This window comes from Brienomyrus brachyistius, unplaced genomic scaffold (genome assembly GCF_023856365.1).
Source record: "Brienomyrus brachyistius isolate T26 unplaced genomic scaffold, BBRACH_0.4 scaffold39, whole genome shotgun sequence".
Taxonomy (NCBI): Eukaryota; Metazoa; Chordata; class Actinopteri; order Osteoglossiformes; family Mormyridae; genus Brienomyrus; species Brienomyrus brachyistius.
The window spans coordinates 175,361-192,378 of NW_026042314.1; the positions used below are offsets into that span (position 1 = coordinate 175,361).

At 48.3% G+C, this 17,018-nt stretch overlaps 1 protein-coding gene across 1 annotated transcript; it reads right to left on the bottom strand.

Annotated features, from left to right (window-relative positions):
* Positions 1 to 8,091: 8,091 nt before the first annotated feature.
* On the bottom strand, positions 8,092 to 12,532 carry LOC125722521 (uncharacterized). Its single transcript, XM_048998714.1, is given in 3 exon segments — positions 8,092 to 9,569; positions 9,572 to 10,234; positions 10,237 to 12,532. Coding segments are annotated over 3 exon segments (3,210 nt in total). The 5' UTR covers positions 12,512 to 12,532; the 3' UTR covers positions 8,092 to 9,297.
* Between the last annotated feature and the right edge of the window lie 4,486 nt (positions 12,533 to 17,018).

A 17,018-nucleotide genomic window follows, 5' to 3' on the forward strand; every position in this document is an offset into this window, starting at 1 on the left:
CTCACTTGTTCACCACTTTCAGCAACAGGTATCTGCTATGTACTAGAACTGTAATCATATGTGAGTGAGTCTGTCTGCTTTGAAGGAGCAGAGATCCCAGCTCCTTACTGTAGGTACAGGGCACAGAAACGGGTAAATCCTGTAAGGTAACATTCTTACAGTCAGCATAGATTCCAACACAGTTCTGGAATATGAAGTTCATAGTCAGTCATCATTTTGTAGCATTAAAATATAACTTTTAAATAAATCCTAACAGTATGTGTGATTGTGGGGGGGTGTGGGGTCTCGGGGGTGTAACCTCTGTCTCTTGCTTGTTTCCTGTCCCTCCTGCTGTATGTGTGAAGTCTGCATGTTCTTCCAATGTGGGCTTTCTCCTCCTACTTTGGAGAACATGAAACTGCGATCAGCCGATTGGAATCTCTAAGCTGCCCTTAGTGTGAGTCTGTATGTGTGAGTTTGTGCTCTGCTATAAACTAGTATCCTGTCCATTGTGTCCCCTGCCCTGTGCCACCTGGGACAGGCTCCAGGCTCCCCACCCCCCCGTACAGGATAAGCAGTAATGCAGGACGGCTCCACACTGTTCCAAAGAAATGGCGCTCCAGCTCCCTTCAGGACTTCAGACCAGCTGCTCTCACTTCACACCTCCAGGCTTGTGGGTGTGGTTCCCAGTCCTGGTTCTGCATGTACAGCTTGCATGTTCTCCCCGTGTTCCTGTGGGTTTCCTCTGGTTTCCTCATGCTGTTCACGATCATGCAGTTTGGTGAATTAGTGTCTCTTGATTGTCCTCAGCATGTGAGTGAGTGTTTGCCCTGTGATGGACTGGCATCCCATCCAGGGTGTCTCTGCCTTGTGCCCTGTGCTTCCTGTGATGTGTGTGTCCCATAACCCTGTACTGCAGTTATTGGAATTTGTTGGATACTTTTTGATATATGATCTTCTGTTCCTGGGGATGGCTGAAGCTGGTCCATTAACTTTTGGCTTAAATATAAGAGTAGTGTTCAATTTTCATTATTAGAGTATGGAATTATTTTGGATGATAAAAATGATCACTCTGAACTTGACTGTCCCTTCCTAACATAAATACACTCCCTGCACAAACACACAGAAAGAAAAGGAAGAGATGACATATATTTTCATGAATATTGTATATAGAATAATGTAAAAAAACAAATCTGTGCATTGACAGTACTTGTCAAAGCTTGTTCTGTCTAATCCTGACACAGTCTGTCTATAACTGCACATCCCTGCATGTTTCACCTGAAACCACATGATCCCAAACGTGATTCTAAACCGACACAGAAATTCATTCTCAGTAGATCTGCTCTCTTATACCTTTATACCTAATTTCTATCTACTGTACAAAATCAAAGAGTAGGATTATAGTTTGTTTACAGAAAAACAATGTCAGTAACTGTTATTCTCATAAAAGATAAATAAATGTTCGCTTTGGGTACAGTTTGTATAATGTACTATTTTGTTCATAAACTGCAGCTCCACTGTTTGCCCAGTCTGCTCTTCTCAGTCTGGTCTCAGTCCAAAACCACACCTGCTGCAGCCTGAGAAGCAGGAAGTTCCTCCCACTGTCACACACAGACGACTGTGAGAGAAAACGAGACTGAATCCTATCACTGTTCGTGGTAAAATGGCAGAAGCCAGAGTTGCAGTGGATGTAAACGAGTTAAGTTGTGCAATCTGTCTGGATCTACTAAAGGATCCAGTGGCTATTCCCTGTGGACACAGTTACTGTATGAGCTGCATTAAGAGCTGCTGGGATCAGGAAGATCATGCTGGAGTTTACAGCTGCCCCCAGTGCAGACAGACCTTCATACCCAGACCTGTTCTGGGCAGAAACACCATGCTGGCTGAAGTGGTGGAGAAACTGAAGAAGACTGGACTACAAGCAGCTACTCCTGCTGACCAGTATGCTGGACCTGGAGATGTGGAGTGTGACGTCTGTACTGGGAGAAAACACAAAGCTGTCAAGTCCTGCCTGGTGTGTCTGGCCTCCTACTGTGAAACTGACCTGCAGCTTCACAATAAACTCCACCATGCAAAACAGCACAAGCTCATTGATGCCATCGGCCATCTGAAGGACAAGGTCTGTTCCCACCATGACAAACCGCTGGAGGTCTACTGCCGTACCCACCAGCAGTGTATCTGTTATCTCTGTACGATGGATGAACACAGAGGCCATGATACAGTCTCAGCTGCTACAGGAAGGGCGGAGATACAGGTCAGGCTAATTTAAAAGAATTTCCCCTTTCTATCTAAAAGAATTTCCCCAAAGGGATCAGTGAAAGTATAAATTATTGTTATTATCTAAAAGTTAATTTTAAATAAATGTATTTTGTCTTAACACTTGTTAGTGTAATTGCTACGAAACACTCAGATCAAGTCTGGTTCGGTAAAGTTGTCATGACCTACTTGTCCGGTCTTACTAGCGGGGTTACTAGCTTGTCGGATTTAAGATAGTCTGGGCAAAATGTAAGTAAACGAATATGAAGTCCATTTAAACTGTGATACCTTACATCCGACAAGTTACCCCGAGAAGCCAGTAACCCTTCATAGTACAGAAGAACTCACTAGAGCCACAGTACAGTAAGGCCGTGCCCGCCGAAGATGTTTGTACGGGACGCCATGACACTCAAAATAAAATAATAAGTATATCAAAAAATATAAATAAAATGATCAATATTTCAATAATGTATCCTTTTATTTTTAAATAATTTCATAAAATTTCATAAATTTCATAAAATTATATTTCATAATAACACTTGTCTTCTATGTATAATTTTTAAATTTTACAATTTATTGTTTCGTAATAATGTTGCGATTTTCATTAGACAATTATTATTATAAAATATTATTTTCACAATAAAGTTTAACTTTTCACATTATCCACATGCATATTTATACTCCATCAGGAGGTGTTTTGCAGGATTGGCACTGCAGCCACCGGATAAAACTCACACTGTTCCATTGGGACTGGTGTGGTGCTGAGGTGTCACCCACTGCACGGCTGCACTCAGGTTCTCATCCCTGAGGTGGTTCGTCGTGTGGTGGGTGCGGTAAGGCACTGTACTCAGTGTGTGCTCCTTACCTCCGTACCTTACCTTACCTTACCTACATCAACACAGTACAAATGTACATGTTAAAAAAGGTCTTTCGGTACTAAGATGTACGTAGATTAATACTTTTCTATTCAAGGGTAAAGGGCTCAGCCTTTAATGCATTGTGTTGGTTGCCATAGGATAATATTTTGGCTTTCAATGATAACCAGTGAAGCTCAAAATTTATGAAAATATTAACAAAGAGGTTCATTGTTTTGTCTGATATGCTGAATTATGTCTGACTGAACATGTGAAGTAAAAGTAGTCAGGGCTGGAGTGGGACTGAATATCTAACCAGGAATTCAAGCCCCCGGACAGCCCAATATAAAACTATATAAACAATTACACTGTTATTATATGTTTCTATTCACACATCCATTTGCTTGGCTACTGAACACACATTCTTACCTACATGCTTTAATTTTACCTTCATGTCATTTTTACCGGCACATTTCACTAATATTAATAACGCGTGGAGCAGCTTTGACATAAATAATGAAGCTTCGTCTTAGTGCCTGTCCTTCTGTCTCTTCCCCGTGTGGCCAGCAGCCATCGCTGTCCATCCCCTTTGTCCTCTCATCGTCTTTGGCCCTAGTGTGTTCTTCCTTTTCCCCACATGGCTGCATTTGACTCAATGGGATGGGTGTGTGACACAGAGGCTGGGACCAACTGGTTATGGGTTTGAGGCAGGTCAGGAACCAACCTCACCTCTTTAATTTAATTATTGCTTTTCTATTCTTCCCAGTGTTTATTAGTTTTCTGTTCTGCTTGTGAAGCTTGTGCCTTGTTTTATTATGTTCCACATGTTTCTGTACTTTCTAAGTATTGAATTCCTTGTGTGTGTTTCTTACTTTCAGTGTTTGTGGGAGTTTTCCTAGTCTTGTGTTCATTAATATAAGTTACTGCACTTGTTGCCTGTTTTCCCTGCACTGTTGTTATTGGTTAATTGTCTCACATCTGTCTTTGTTAGTTCGCTACAGCAGCCTGAGCATTAGATTGGCTACAGAAACCTGCAATGCAGGTTGTGTGTCTGACACAGACAATCACATTTTGTGCAGCGTCAGTGTGAGCCATCGGACTTTATTCTGTATTCCCCACTCCTCCATCAAAGCTGCCTCGACTGCAGCCATGTTTTCTGCAGAATGAGACTCTGGGAATTTTCCTGCTCCCAATAATAAGGTCGACAGCTCAGTCTTATCATTTATAAAATGGCATTTGACTGCTAAATAAGCTTCCATATGTATGAATGTCCACATGTCAGATGTTAATCTTACTGCTTTGGCCTTTCTCACCTCTTCCTTTGCTTTCTCTTTTTCTATCTTAAATGTTTCTGTCACCAAACCCTTTCATGTTTGCCTGGATGGGAGAATGTAGGTTGGATCCAGGATCCCCACAACCTCCCTAAATCCTGCGTTATCCACTATGGTGAAGGGTTGTGCATATTGACCAAAGCCTCATCAATCATTTGTTTCTTGGTCTCTATACTGGGAAAATTATACAGATTACTGGGTAATACCCTCACCCAAATCTGATATTATGTATTCATACAATTATTATTATTATTCATACTATTATTATTATTAAATTCCATCCATCCATTGTCCAAACCGCTTATCCTATTGGGTCGCGGGGGGTCCGGAGCCTATCCCGGAAGCAATGGGCACGAGGCAGGGAACAACCCAGGATGGGGGGCCAGCCCATCGCAGGGCACACTCACACACCAGTCACTCTCACATGCACACCTATGGGCAATTCAGCGACGCCAATTAGCCTCAGCATGTTTTTGGACTGTGGGGGGAAACCGGAGTACCCGGAGGAAACCCCACGACAACATGGGGAGAACATGCAAACTCCACACACATGTGACCCAGGCAGAGACTCGAACCCGGGTCCCAGAGGTGTGAGGCAGCATTGCTAACCACTGCACCACCATGCCGCCCCTATTATTAAATTAATTATTGAAAATGAATTATTATTAAATTATTATGATGATTAAAACTTACGCTGCAGTGTGTGTGTACGCCGAAATATGTGCTGTACAACAGGTTTGAAACCGGTAATGAGGATTGTGCCACATTTTCAGTTTCCAAAGCAGTCACATGGTTGAGTGCAGAATGAAGCTTCAGATGACCATGGTCACGTGTTCAGGGTGGAACGAAGGAAACTGAAGCTGTGCTTCAGAATGTAGTGAATCGCTTTTTTATTGTCAAGCTTAACATCACTAGCTGCCCCATTCCCTCTGTTAGTCTACGTGTCATTTTCTTAGCTACTTTTTCCCTGGTGAGTTTTGACCCCTTATTGTTCCTTTATTGTGTGTCTTTCCAGTTTGGTTCAGTCTCCTTAATTCCCTTTGTCTTGGAGCTTTTAAGTGGATCCTCACCTTGTTTCCCTGCCTGCACCAGGCTGCGCCCCAACATGCACATTAAATATATGATATGTTCAAATTCTGAAGAATCTTTAATGAATCCCATTTTACACATTTTCCTTTCTGAATTTGCGTGGAACATCAGTGATGCAGACTTTGACACAGTTTCCATATGAATGGGTCAAACAGTCCAATATTAAACCAACTTCCCAGCGGATTCAGAGTTTTTAGGGTTGCAGGAGAAAAGATGCATTATTGTTGTTCACAGTGCAGTTTATACACAGTGGCCCATTATCAACTGACATGCGATCTGACATCAATCTAATAGGACGTCAGTTGAGTAGCCGGTCCTGCAGTGCAGCCCAGGACACATTCGCCTTCACATTGCTATAAGAATGTGGCCATATGCAGCCCAGACCACCTCCCAATGTGGGTTGAGTGATCGGATCTCAATGTATCTTCAATGCGTCCTGGGTAATTAGCGCTGTTCACTTGTGATTGGATCACCCAGGACGCATGTTAATACCAGGTGGAAACAGGACCAAAGGGTCTATGTCCATTGTATCCTACCTACAGTCAATAAATCATTTATGAACATCCATCCATCCATCTCCTATCCGGTAATCCCGGTCAGGGTCAGGGGGAGTGCCTGGAGCCTTTCCCAGGCAGCATAGGGCCCAAGGCTGGGGTCCACCTTGGATAGGATGATAAATGAATGTGATCTCAGCTAATGAAACAAACTTGTTTTGTCATCTTTTTTTCTATCTATAGAAACAAATGGGTGAAACACAGAGGGAATTTCAGCAGAGAATTCAGATGAGAGAGAAGGAGCTGCAGGAGCTGCGAGAGGCTGTGGCCTCATTCACAGTGAGTATGAACCTGAGGAGAAGATAACAGCTGGCTTGTGATCATATTGTATCTTCTTTCAGATTCAACAGATTGCAGATTTACAGACTTGTGCGGATTAATCAAATTAATGCTGCTCTGGGTTATTCTGGGTCAGTGGGATAGAGTTGCTGGATTACAGAGTTTAACCAAGTGTTGCAGCAGTAGTAGCTTATTTATTTAAAAAAATACCATAAATGCCTATTTGAGAAAAATGCAACTTTTCACAACCCAGCGTAATGCAAATAAACACTAAAAAAGTCACCTATTAAACTGAGACCTAATGGTGACAACCAACCTGCCCCATACAGCCACCAGTCTCTGCCAAATCCCTGCAGCTGACAGTGTATGAGCTTAATGAGGGATCATTTCCAATCAGTGCTGGCTGGGTTTCAGTACCTGAGGCATCCAGCATGGTGTCGCTCCAAACCTCAGCCCTGTGCTGTTTTTATACCTCCTGTCAGCTCACATCTCTATTGTACAATGAGGCTCTCTGGAGTCTCAAAAGGGGCCAATTGTAATTTACTGTCCTCTGCTCCCTGTGTCACCAACAGAGCTCAGCACAGTCAGCAGTGGAGGACAGCGAGAGGATCTTCACTGAGATAATCAGCTCCATTGAGAGAAGATGCTCTGAGGTGACAAAGCTGATCAGAGATCAGGAGAAGGCTGCAGTGAGTCAGGCTGAAGGAGACATGGAGAGACTGAAGCAGGAGATCGATGAACTGAAGAGGAGACACTCTGAGCTGGAGCAGCTTTCACACACAGAGGATCACATCCATTTCCTCCAGGTAACAGAACAGCTACTTTGGCAATAAGGAAACCAGAGTATTCAAATGAATGCATATTGCCATTTGTATTTCAACTAGTCTGTCATTGGTCAGATGTTAAAGGTTCTGTTAATTAGATTGCAATACACATTTGTATTGATGAAGCTGTTTAATCAGACTGTGTGTCTGTAGAGGCGCCAGGCTCTTCCTGTCACTCCTGAAGCTGGATTTGGACCCAGAATCTCTGTCAGTCCCAGATCTGATTTTGGGAATTTGAGGAAGGCGGTTTCTGAGCTGAAAGATCAACTGGAGAATTTTTGCAGAATGAAAATGGCAGAGATCCATCACGCAGGTTAATACATTTTCTAGTCTGTTCATGTTAATATAGACCAGGGCTGGCCAATCTTACCCAGAAAGGGCTGCTTTTGCTGGATTACTAATTAGAGGACTGATTGGCTGAAGGGTCTCACACCTGGGGTTGAACAGCTGACCTAAAGGTTACCCCAAAGGTTACCACTTTGCGGGTAGAATTGCCCCCCCCCCCCCCCCCCCCCCCCCCGATGTAGACCGTGCAGAGAGAGTATGCAGTACAGTCAGCCTCACATTTGTGTGACCAAGTCAGTTTGTTTACAGTTTAAATCTTAGTGATAACTGGTGAAAGAGCTCCACATTCTACTGGCTGCAAAACCCAGATCACATGAACCATGTTTCTTCTACATTATAGAAACCAAAAATCTGTATTATGTGTAACTTACCATGATTTGCAGTTTGTTAAAATGCCTGTGATTGTCCCTCATAATGATAATACCCCACTGCTGTTATCTCCACAGTGAGTGAAGTCCATCTCCCACAAGTAAATTCCTTTTACTCACATCCCTGTTTCTCTCTGTCTCCTTCTAGTTACTGTTGGAGTTAGACTCCACCGAGTCCGTTGATGAGGGAAGGATGCAGTCTGAGGCGAAGGTTGGTTGCAAGTCAGCTCTCTTTAATGACGTCACAGATTGCAATCCGGGAGCACACTTAGATGCACAAAACAGTACATACCAAGAGTAGCTCAATATCTCTTGTCAGGGTCTGGTTTTTATAACCCAAACAGGGCGTTTACTGTTCTTGTTGGTATTTTTCCAGTTGGCGTAACATACAAGTGTTGTTTTGAAATTACTGGCGTTAGTCCCCACACCCGTTCCCTTTTACCTTGTCTTATTATGTTGCAATTAAGCAGCGTCAGCGACCCCCTCCCTTGTTATGTCCCCGCATGTCAAGCGTAAGCTTAATGTCACCGCGACCCTGTCAATGTACCTTCTGCTTTTCTAAATTTACTTGCACTTCGAGGAGGGCCGGAGCCCCCCTTTTTGTCCTGCCTATGTTCCAGTTCCAGTTACTTCCCCATTCTCAGTGTGACAGAGGTTAGCACGCGGCCTAGCCCCCCTTCAATTCCCCCTTTTGATCTCTACTAAGAGATCATTACTGGTTTTAATGATTACATTGCTTTGCGCGAAAATTTGCGGTATCCCCCTTTTGATCTCCGCAAGGAGATCACTACGGATTCTAATGATTGGATTGCGTCGTGCGAAAATTTTGCGGTATCCCCCTTTTGATCTCCGCAAGGAGATCACCACTTACAGCGGGCGCTCCAGACTAACCAGAGACAGGCCGATGACCCCCTCCTCAAACTCCCCCACCTCTTTAATCGGCAACCGAGGCATCATGGGCACATACGTGTCAGGGGGTTCCTCAGCCTTTTTCTCTATGGCGGTGGTGATGAGTCTGACAGCGAGAGCCCGCAGGCAGGGAATACAACAACATCCACAGGTAACAGTTATGGCGAGAAACGTAGCGATTGATATAAGTAGCGAAGCGATTAGTCCCTTCCACTGCCGAACTTAGAGGCGATCCAGTCCTCCCACACGTGCACGATACCAGACTGCTCATGTAGGGTGTAAGAGAGGGTGTGGAGACCTTCTAGCGCCTTAGTGACAGAACCGTACATTTTCACCATCGGCATGTTAGTCACGTTATACGTCATACACATTACTTGTTTTCCCCCAAAGTCCCCCTTTTTATCTTGATCATCGTCATCCGGGTCCCGATTTTTCTCTGGTGAATGAGGTGTAGTCGTCTTCTTTCAGTCAGGGGTGGACTACCCTGCTGGTTGCTTCAGGTCAGGGGATTATTCTGCCCCTACTGCTGGGACCTGAGTTACTGCCGGTTCAGCCGAACCGGGTTGCTTTGCGCTGTCGGCGAGGTCCTCCTGGATCTCGGCAAATGATCTGCTGGGCTCTGCTACCGCTGCGCACTGGCTCCAATGGTACCAGGTTTCACCTTTGCCTTTCAGCCGCACCGCGTGAGACGTCCGTTCCGTGACTTGGAAGGGGCCGGTCCACCTGGGCTCTGACCACTTCCTTTTGATGACCTTCAGAAGGACCCACTCCGCTGTATGTGGCTTGGCTGGCTGGGCCCCTGGTCTCGTTTCCTGGACCTGCTTGGAGAAACCTGTACAAGAACTCGTAATCCATCATAATATGCCTTGGCCGTTCGTACCCCTTCTTGTGCCGATTTCCACTTAAGTTCTCTGTGGGGCCCCGAAAATTGTTGTGCCGTCTGCAGCTCAAACGGAGTGAACCCTGTACCCTGATTTATGGAGCATCTGATGGACATCAGTGCCCGGGGTAATGCATCAACCCAATTCAATTTAGTCTGTGCACAGATTTTTGCCAATTTTTGTTTGACCGTCTGGTTCATGCGTTCCACCTTCCCCTGGGACTGGGGATGATACACTGTCCCAAAAGCATGTCTACGTCCCAACGCCCATTCTGCTTTCTGCAGATCCTCGTTTTTGAAATGGGATCCATTGTCTGACCTCACTCTCTCGGGGAACTCATGCTTGGGTATATAATGGTTGACTAGGAACTTCACCACCGAGGCCCCATATTCTCTCCTTGTGGGCCAGGCTTCTGGCCACCCTGAGAATGCATCCACACACATCAGCACATATCGCATCCCACGCACCGGTATTATCATGTCGGTGTAATCTAGGACTATTTCCTCTCCAGTCCTATGACATGCTGGAAACTGACCCTTTTCTGGTTTTACCGTGGGTCTCGCAGCGCACAGATCTCACAGCTTCTCACAAACTCCTTTACCATATCCTTCAGGAACGGATGCCACCATACTCTCAAATTGTGAAGCATCTGTCCTGTCCCTGCGTGCCCCACACTGTGTGCCTCCTCTATGACCTGTTGCCTAATTCCCAGAGGGAGGGCTGGCTTCCCCTCCCTGTTACACCACAGGCCCTCTGTTTCTATGCCCCCCTTTTCTGCCCACATGTTCTTCTCCTCTGGGGAGGCTTGCGCCTGCATGACTCGGATCCTGCTTGAGGTCAGCCTGCCCTGTCCCTCCAGTTCCTCTTCTACTGTAACCATCTGCCTGCTTACCTCATACCCCGCTGCCACTTTTGCTTCCGCATCTGCAGCTTGATTGCCTTGTGCTATCACTGTCCCTGACCCCTCATGTCCTTTGCACTTTACCACAGCTATTTTCTTCGGAAGCATCAATGCCTCCGCTAACTCTCTCATATCTGCCTCATGCTTAATCGGTTTGTTTCCTGCCGTTAAGAACCCAGCCCTCAGCCACTGGCTGAGTTCCACATGCACAGCCCCCACCGCATACGCTGAGTCTGAATAGAGGGTGACTGCTTTACCTTCGGCCAATTTCAAAGCTTCAATGACTGCCCTGATCTCCGCTCTCTGGGCCGATTGGGCCCCCTCCCGTCTCTCTGCTTTCAGTGTCCTAAATCCCAGGCCCTCTCTCGCTACCACTGCAAACCCTGCTTGCAAACTTCCACTCTCTGATCGAAAACAACATCCATCAGTAAACCACTCCTCCGTACCTTCTATCTGTTCGGCTGCTAGGTCCTCCCTGACCTTTTCCTCTTTCCTAACCCTGGCCTCACATTCGTGGGGTGCCCCTCCCCCCATTCGATCAGCCATGTTGATGCCCTCATGGACAAAAGTTAAATGTGGTGCCTCTAAAATTTTGCTGAGCCTCTGCTGTCTTAGAGACGTCATTGTGAACGTTTGTGAGTTCACATAGGCCACCACACTGTGCGTGGTCAGGATGTGTAGGGCATGGCCCATCACAATGTGTGCTGTTTTCTGCACGGCTTTTGCCACTCCTGCCACATGTCTGGTGCATGACGGATGTCGCTGTTCTGTGGTGTCGAGTTTGGTGCTAATATACATCAATACCTTCCTCTCTCCCCCCTTTTTCTGAAACAAGACGGCGTTCACGACGTCTCCAGTTTCAGAAACATCTAAATGAAACGGGAGAGAATAATCAGGTAACGCCAAATCAGCTGCTTGGGCCAACCTCTGCTTGAGAGTGATGAAAGCCTCCTCTGCAGGTTGATCCCACGTCAGAGTGGCGCTGAGGCTCCGCAGGCCATGTGGCCGCACCAGAGCCCTCAGTGGTTGCGTCAGACCTGTGTAATCTGCAATGTAAGTTTGGCTGTATCCGGTCAGTCCCAAAAAGGACAACATGTCCTTCACAATAATTGGTTTAGGGTGACTCAGGATGGCTGACCGATGGGCCGGAGAGAGCCCTGTTCCCTTACCTGACAGGACCCTCCCCAGGAAGGACACCACCGTCCGGGCCACCTGTATCTTATCCTTACTGACCTTAAATCCTTTTTCTGCCAGCCAGAGGAGCACTGACCGCGTTGCCTCGAGTGCCGCCTCCGCTGTCGGGGCCGCGATAAGCAAGTCATCGACGTACTGGACGAGGGTGACCCCATCAGGGAGATGGCAGCCCTGCAACGACTGCTTCAACACCTGGTTGAAAATCCCAGGAGACAGAGCAAATCCCTGTGGGAGTCGCGTGTACCTGAACTGGCATCCCCTGTACGTGAACGAGAATACGTCCCTGCAGTGGGGTGCTATTGGTACAGAAAAGAAAGCATTAGCCAGATCAATGCAAGTGAACCATGTTTGGGACGGCGTAAGATTGGTGAGAGCGACGTAGGGATTAGGAACCGGAACAGTGGGAGTCAGCAGCAGCTCATTGATAGCGCGCAAGTCGTGCGCCATACGATACTTGCCTGTTCCTGCCTTCTCTACTGGGAGTATAGGAGTATTCCACTGAGAGGTGGACCCTTCTAATACACCCGCCCGTAAGAGACCGGCTACAGTCTCTGCTATCCCTTCCTCTGCAGCTGGTTTGTGTTGGTATTGCCTGACCCAAAGAGGTCCTGCCGTAGGGCGCAATAGGAAGTCGACGGGCGTGCAGTCCACCAAACCAACATCAGTGGGGCTGGTGGACCACAGTGAGTCTGGCAGAGAAGCCAGTAGTGCTGCTGCACCGGGATGATCCATTTTTTTCCCTACCATGGTCCCTAGACAATTGTTCATGCTGTAACCTGGCTGTGTCTGTCACCTTAGTTTGAATACAGTAGGAACTGCAGGAGGGGGAGTACGAGATTTGAGGGATCTGGGTGAGAACCCAGTCCGTAGCCGAAATGGCTCTTTTCACCATTGGGCCTAAATCTTTAGCCTGATGCTTAGGATGTAGGGCGAGAGAGACGTGTGGCACCGCCTCCTCTCCCATCCTGTACCAGGGCAGTTGCTCAGGAGACAGGTGGACTGCTGAGGCCACCCCCTCGGGACCTACATAAATGTTTTGGGAAGCAACTTGCCACTCGTGGCCTTCCAGTTGCTCAGAAAACAGGTCCCCATACCATTCTGTGGAATTATGGTCATAAAACAGTGTCACATGTGGGGGGTCGGGCGGAGGAACGTAGGGTTCCAGGAGGGAGATCCAGGAGCGCCACGCGGAGTACACCGCCAGGATACCCGCCGGGCTAGGCTGCAGGAGGCCCCAGTAGATGTCAGCCACCGGGTGTTGTGACACAGGTTGCATCAGCCACTGCCCGGTGCCGCCTGTCGCTCCGTCACATGGCAGGCGGGTCCCTTCGGGGAGGGTGACAACCAAACCATCAGCATTACACAGAATTGAAGCCCCCAGCTTCACCAGCATGTCCCGCCCCAGAAGGTTCACAGGCACTGCAGCGGAGACCACAAACGGGTGTAGAAAGGTCTGTCCCCCCAACCGCACTCTCACAGGCTTAGTCACTGGCAGTTTCTGCTCTTCCCCGGAGAAGCCCACAACGGTCACTGTAGTGGTGGAAAGATGTTGTTGGTTAGGCATCACATTCAAAGTCGAATATGTGGCCCCTGTGTCCACCAAGAACGGCAGTTCTTTGTCCATGACCATTAGGGACAGCATGGGGTCTGCCTCCCCCGCGTCCCGGGCCACCCGTGGACACCGTCACATGGAGGAGTCTCCCAGTCCCAGTCCTCGGATCCAGTGAGGATGAGATACTGTCCTCCTCCCGGAACAGCCTGTGGGTTGGGTGCGGTCGCTTGTCCTGCTGGGGGTCCCCTGGGAGGGACCCGTCCTGTTGGGCACTCTCTGACCCAGTGGCCAGCCCTACCACACCTGTAACAGGTTCCCTGCGGTGGCCACCTTTGCGACCTGCCCCGGCCTCGCCCCCGGTTCCCGGCTCCCCGGCCTCGGCCCCCACGGCCTCTTCCCCATAGCTGGGGACCCCAACCCTGATTGCTGTAGTTGGGGGTTTGTCCGACCCATAAGCCGAACAGGGGCTGTGGTGCTCCTGCCACCATCTGTCTCCCCTGCCCTTTCTTTTTGTGAGCCTGTACTTTTTGTCTCGCTTCTCTCACCTGCAGTTTCAACAACTGTGTCTGTAAATTTTTCAGATTACCTTCCTCTTTTGTGACCTCATCCCTCGCTCTCTGGAGATGATGCAACACCTGTCTATCCTGCACGGGTAAATCAGCTCCTGGGAGATCAGGAGTAGCCAAAATAACTGCCTTAACCTCCTCCGAGACACACTCCATGACCGCCCGCCTGAACCACTCCTGCTGAACCCCAGCCTGCCCAGGGTGACACCCTATTCTCCCAGTCCAATCCTCCGTACATTTGTTCAAATATTCTCTGGGGTGTATTTTAGGGTCCCAAGTAAATTTTGGAATGCTGGCCCCGCTCGGGGCGGGGAACATCTCCCGCATGGCTTCACCCAAGTCCATCACTACGTCTGTTAGAGTCACACTATCACCGCGAGTGAGTGTCCTTGCCATTTCCTCTATTTTCTGCAGAGAGTGTTTAGTTAGGCACCTCGCAGCCACTGCTCTGAAATCACCCAAGGCCAACTTTGTTCCCTGCGTCAGCTGGTCTAGTTTATCCATCCAGTGACCTCCCCCGTCTGCAGGGGGAGGCATCTCATCCGCTAGCGCCTGCACGTCTCCTAAGGAGAACGGCTTGTATCTCTCAGGTCCTTCTGAAGCCCCCCTTCTTAAGGGGAACTGCTTAGGCTTCAGGTTTGTTTGCTGCTTCAGGGTGCGGGACCTGAGGGTCATTCTCCCTGACTCCCTTTTACCTTGCTCTGGTCCCTCACCTTGCTCACCTTCCAAATCTATCAACACTTTCTCATCCTCATCTTCCTCACAATACCCCGACAATTCACCGATAATCTCCACTTCCCCTCTCTGGAGACGGCTCCGTTCGCGGAGAGGGGTGAGGCTGCCCCGATTACCCTGGGCCGCCTCCTCCTTTTGCTCTCTAATCACCCTTTCCTGAAACGCTGGTTTAGTTATACCTTTTCCAGGGGTTCCCTTACTCTCTCCCTCGGATTCCCTAGAGGTTTCACAATCTGAATCCTTTTCCTCCCCACTACAGCAATCCCCACCTAGGAGGCTCCCTTCTCCCTTCGTTTGAACCTGAACCGTTCCACCAGTAACATGTATTACTGGATACATGTGCGCAGGGGGAGCGGTGGGAAAACCCCCACGGCTGGTGTACGCCGGGGGTTGCTTGTCGCCTTTCCCAGACCCCTGCCCAGCTGGGGCTGGGTCACAGTTATTGTTATCTCCACTTTCCCTATGCAGGTGATCGACACACTGCCAGAAAATGGCTAGGCGAGCCCACGCTCTCCTGCTCCTGTTTCTCTCCCTCTTTTCTCCACTTTCCCTGTTGTAACCCCCTTGCTTTCTCTAGCTCGCGTCCTGCCTCATCTTTCAGGCCGCTATGCTCCTTTTCCTTACGCCATAAAAGTGCTCCTAATGATTGCCTATCCTCCGGTTTGTATCCTGCACATTTCACTGCACTACCCATACGCTTCCACGCATCTGCCGTCTCTCTCTCTCGGCCCTTTTCCTGTGCTGCTTTACCCACTGCTATTTTTAGCACCTGCATTTGTTCAGACAGAGGCTTCCACCGCCCGCGTACTGGTGGACCCCAGCCTCCGTCATCCAATTCTCTATCAAATTCGTGATCCATATTTTACCTTAGTCGACCTATCCACACTTAGTACACCTTTTCGTTGTCACTGAGTGCCCCACCAATAAACACCACCAAAACATAAACACACACAATTATCAAGCCACGGACAACGGTAAACAGTAAACAGTAAGTAATCAATTGTAAATACAAAGAATAAATGGCTCTATGTACACCTTATCTCACACCAGTTCCCCACCAACCCCCAGTCACCAACTTGCACTAAATACACTTTATTTACAAGGGTAGCTTCGAGGACTCTATACCTCGGGCCTACAATGACCCGTTTTCGGGAGGATGAACCTGACTCCTCCAGCCAAACGAGCTGCTTGGGGGTCCTATATCCCCGGGCGGCTCAGGCCCAGCTGTCCTACTACCTGCCAGCAGTAGGTGGGGTGCCAATCCACGGACGGGTCCCAGACCCTTGCCAATAGGTTCTGTGCGGGGGTCCCTGACCCACCGTCACATCTGAGAGCCCTCTGTTTTACAGGGTCCCTGACCCCCTGCGAAGGCTCCCAGGTCCCAGACCTTCTATCACAGCGCTTTCCTCATGGGTCCCAGACCCTCCTCAACAGTACTTCTCCCTTCTCTCCTCCAGGGTCCCCGACCCTTCCACACCGGTGCTTTCCTCCTGGGTCCCAGACCCTTCTACAACAATACTATTCTCACGGGTCCCAGACCCCTCTACAACACTACTTTACTCAAAGGTCCCAGACCTCTCCACAACGATACTCTTCTCAGGGGTCCCAGACCCTTCCACAACGATACTATTCTCAGGGGTCCCAGACCCTTCAACAACACTCCTTTACTCAAAGGTCCCAGACCTTTCCACAACGATACTATTCTCAGGGGTCCCAGACCCTTCAACAACACTCCTTTACTCAAAGGTCCCAGACCTTTCCACAACGATACTATTCTCAGGGGTCCCAGACCCTTCTGAGCTACACCCCCAACAAACCCTCGCCCCAATATTGGTTGACAGATCCTGAGACACTTCCAGCCACTTTTTAGGAATAGCCAATATGCAGAGTTTGATAAAACAGGCTCTGCCTACCTTTTTTCTCTGGGCCCCGTGGCTGTCCGCGTCCGCAAGACCTCGTCTCTGGTTCTAATTAGCACAACCTCCTCCTCATCCCGGACGAGCCCCCAAATTGTTGGAGTTAGACTCCACCGAGTCCGTTGATGAGGGAAGGATGCAGTCTGAGGCGAAGGTTGGTTGCAAGTCAGCTCTCTTTAATGACGTCACAGATTGCAATCCGGGAGCACACTTAGATGCACAAAACAGTACATACCAAGAGTAGCTCAATATCTCTTGTCAGGGTCTGGTTTTTATAACCCAAACAGGGCGTTTACTGTTCTTGTTGGTATTTTTCCAGTTGGCGTAACATACAAGTGTTGTTTTGAAATTACTGGCGTTAGTCCCCACACCCGTTCCCTTTTACCTTGTCTTATTATGTTGCAATTAAGCAGCGTCAGCGACCCCCTCCCTTGTTATGTCCCCGCATGTCAAGCGTAAGCTTAATGTCACCGCGACCCTGTCAA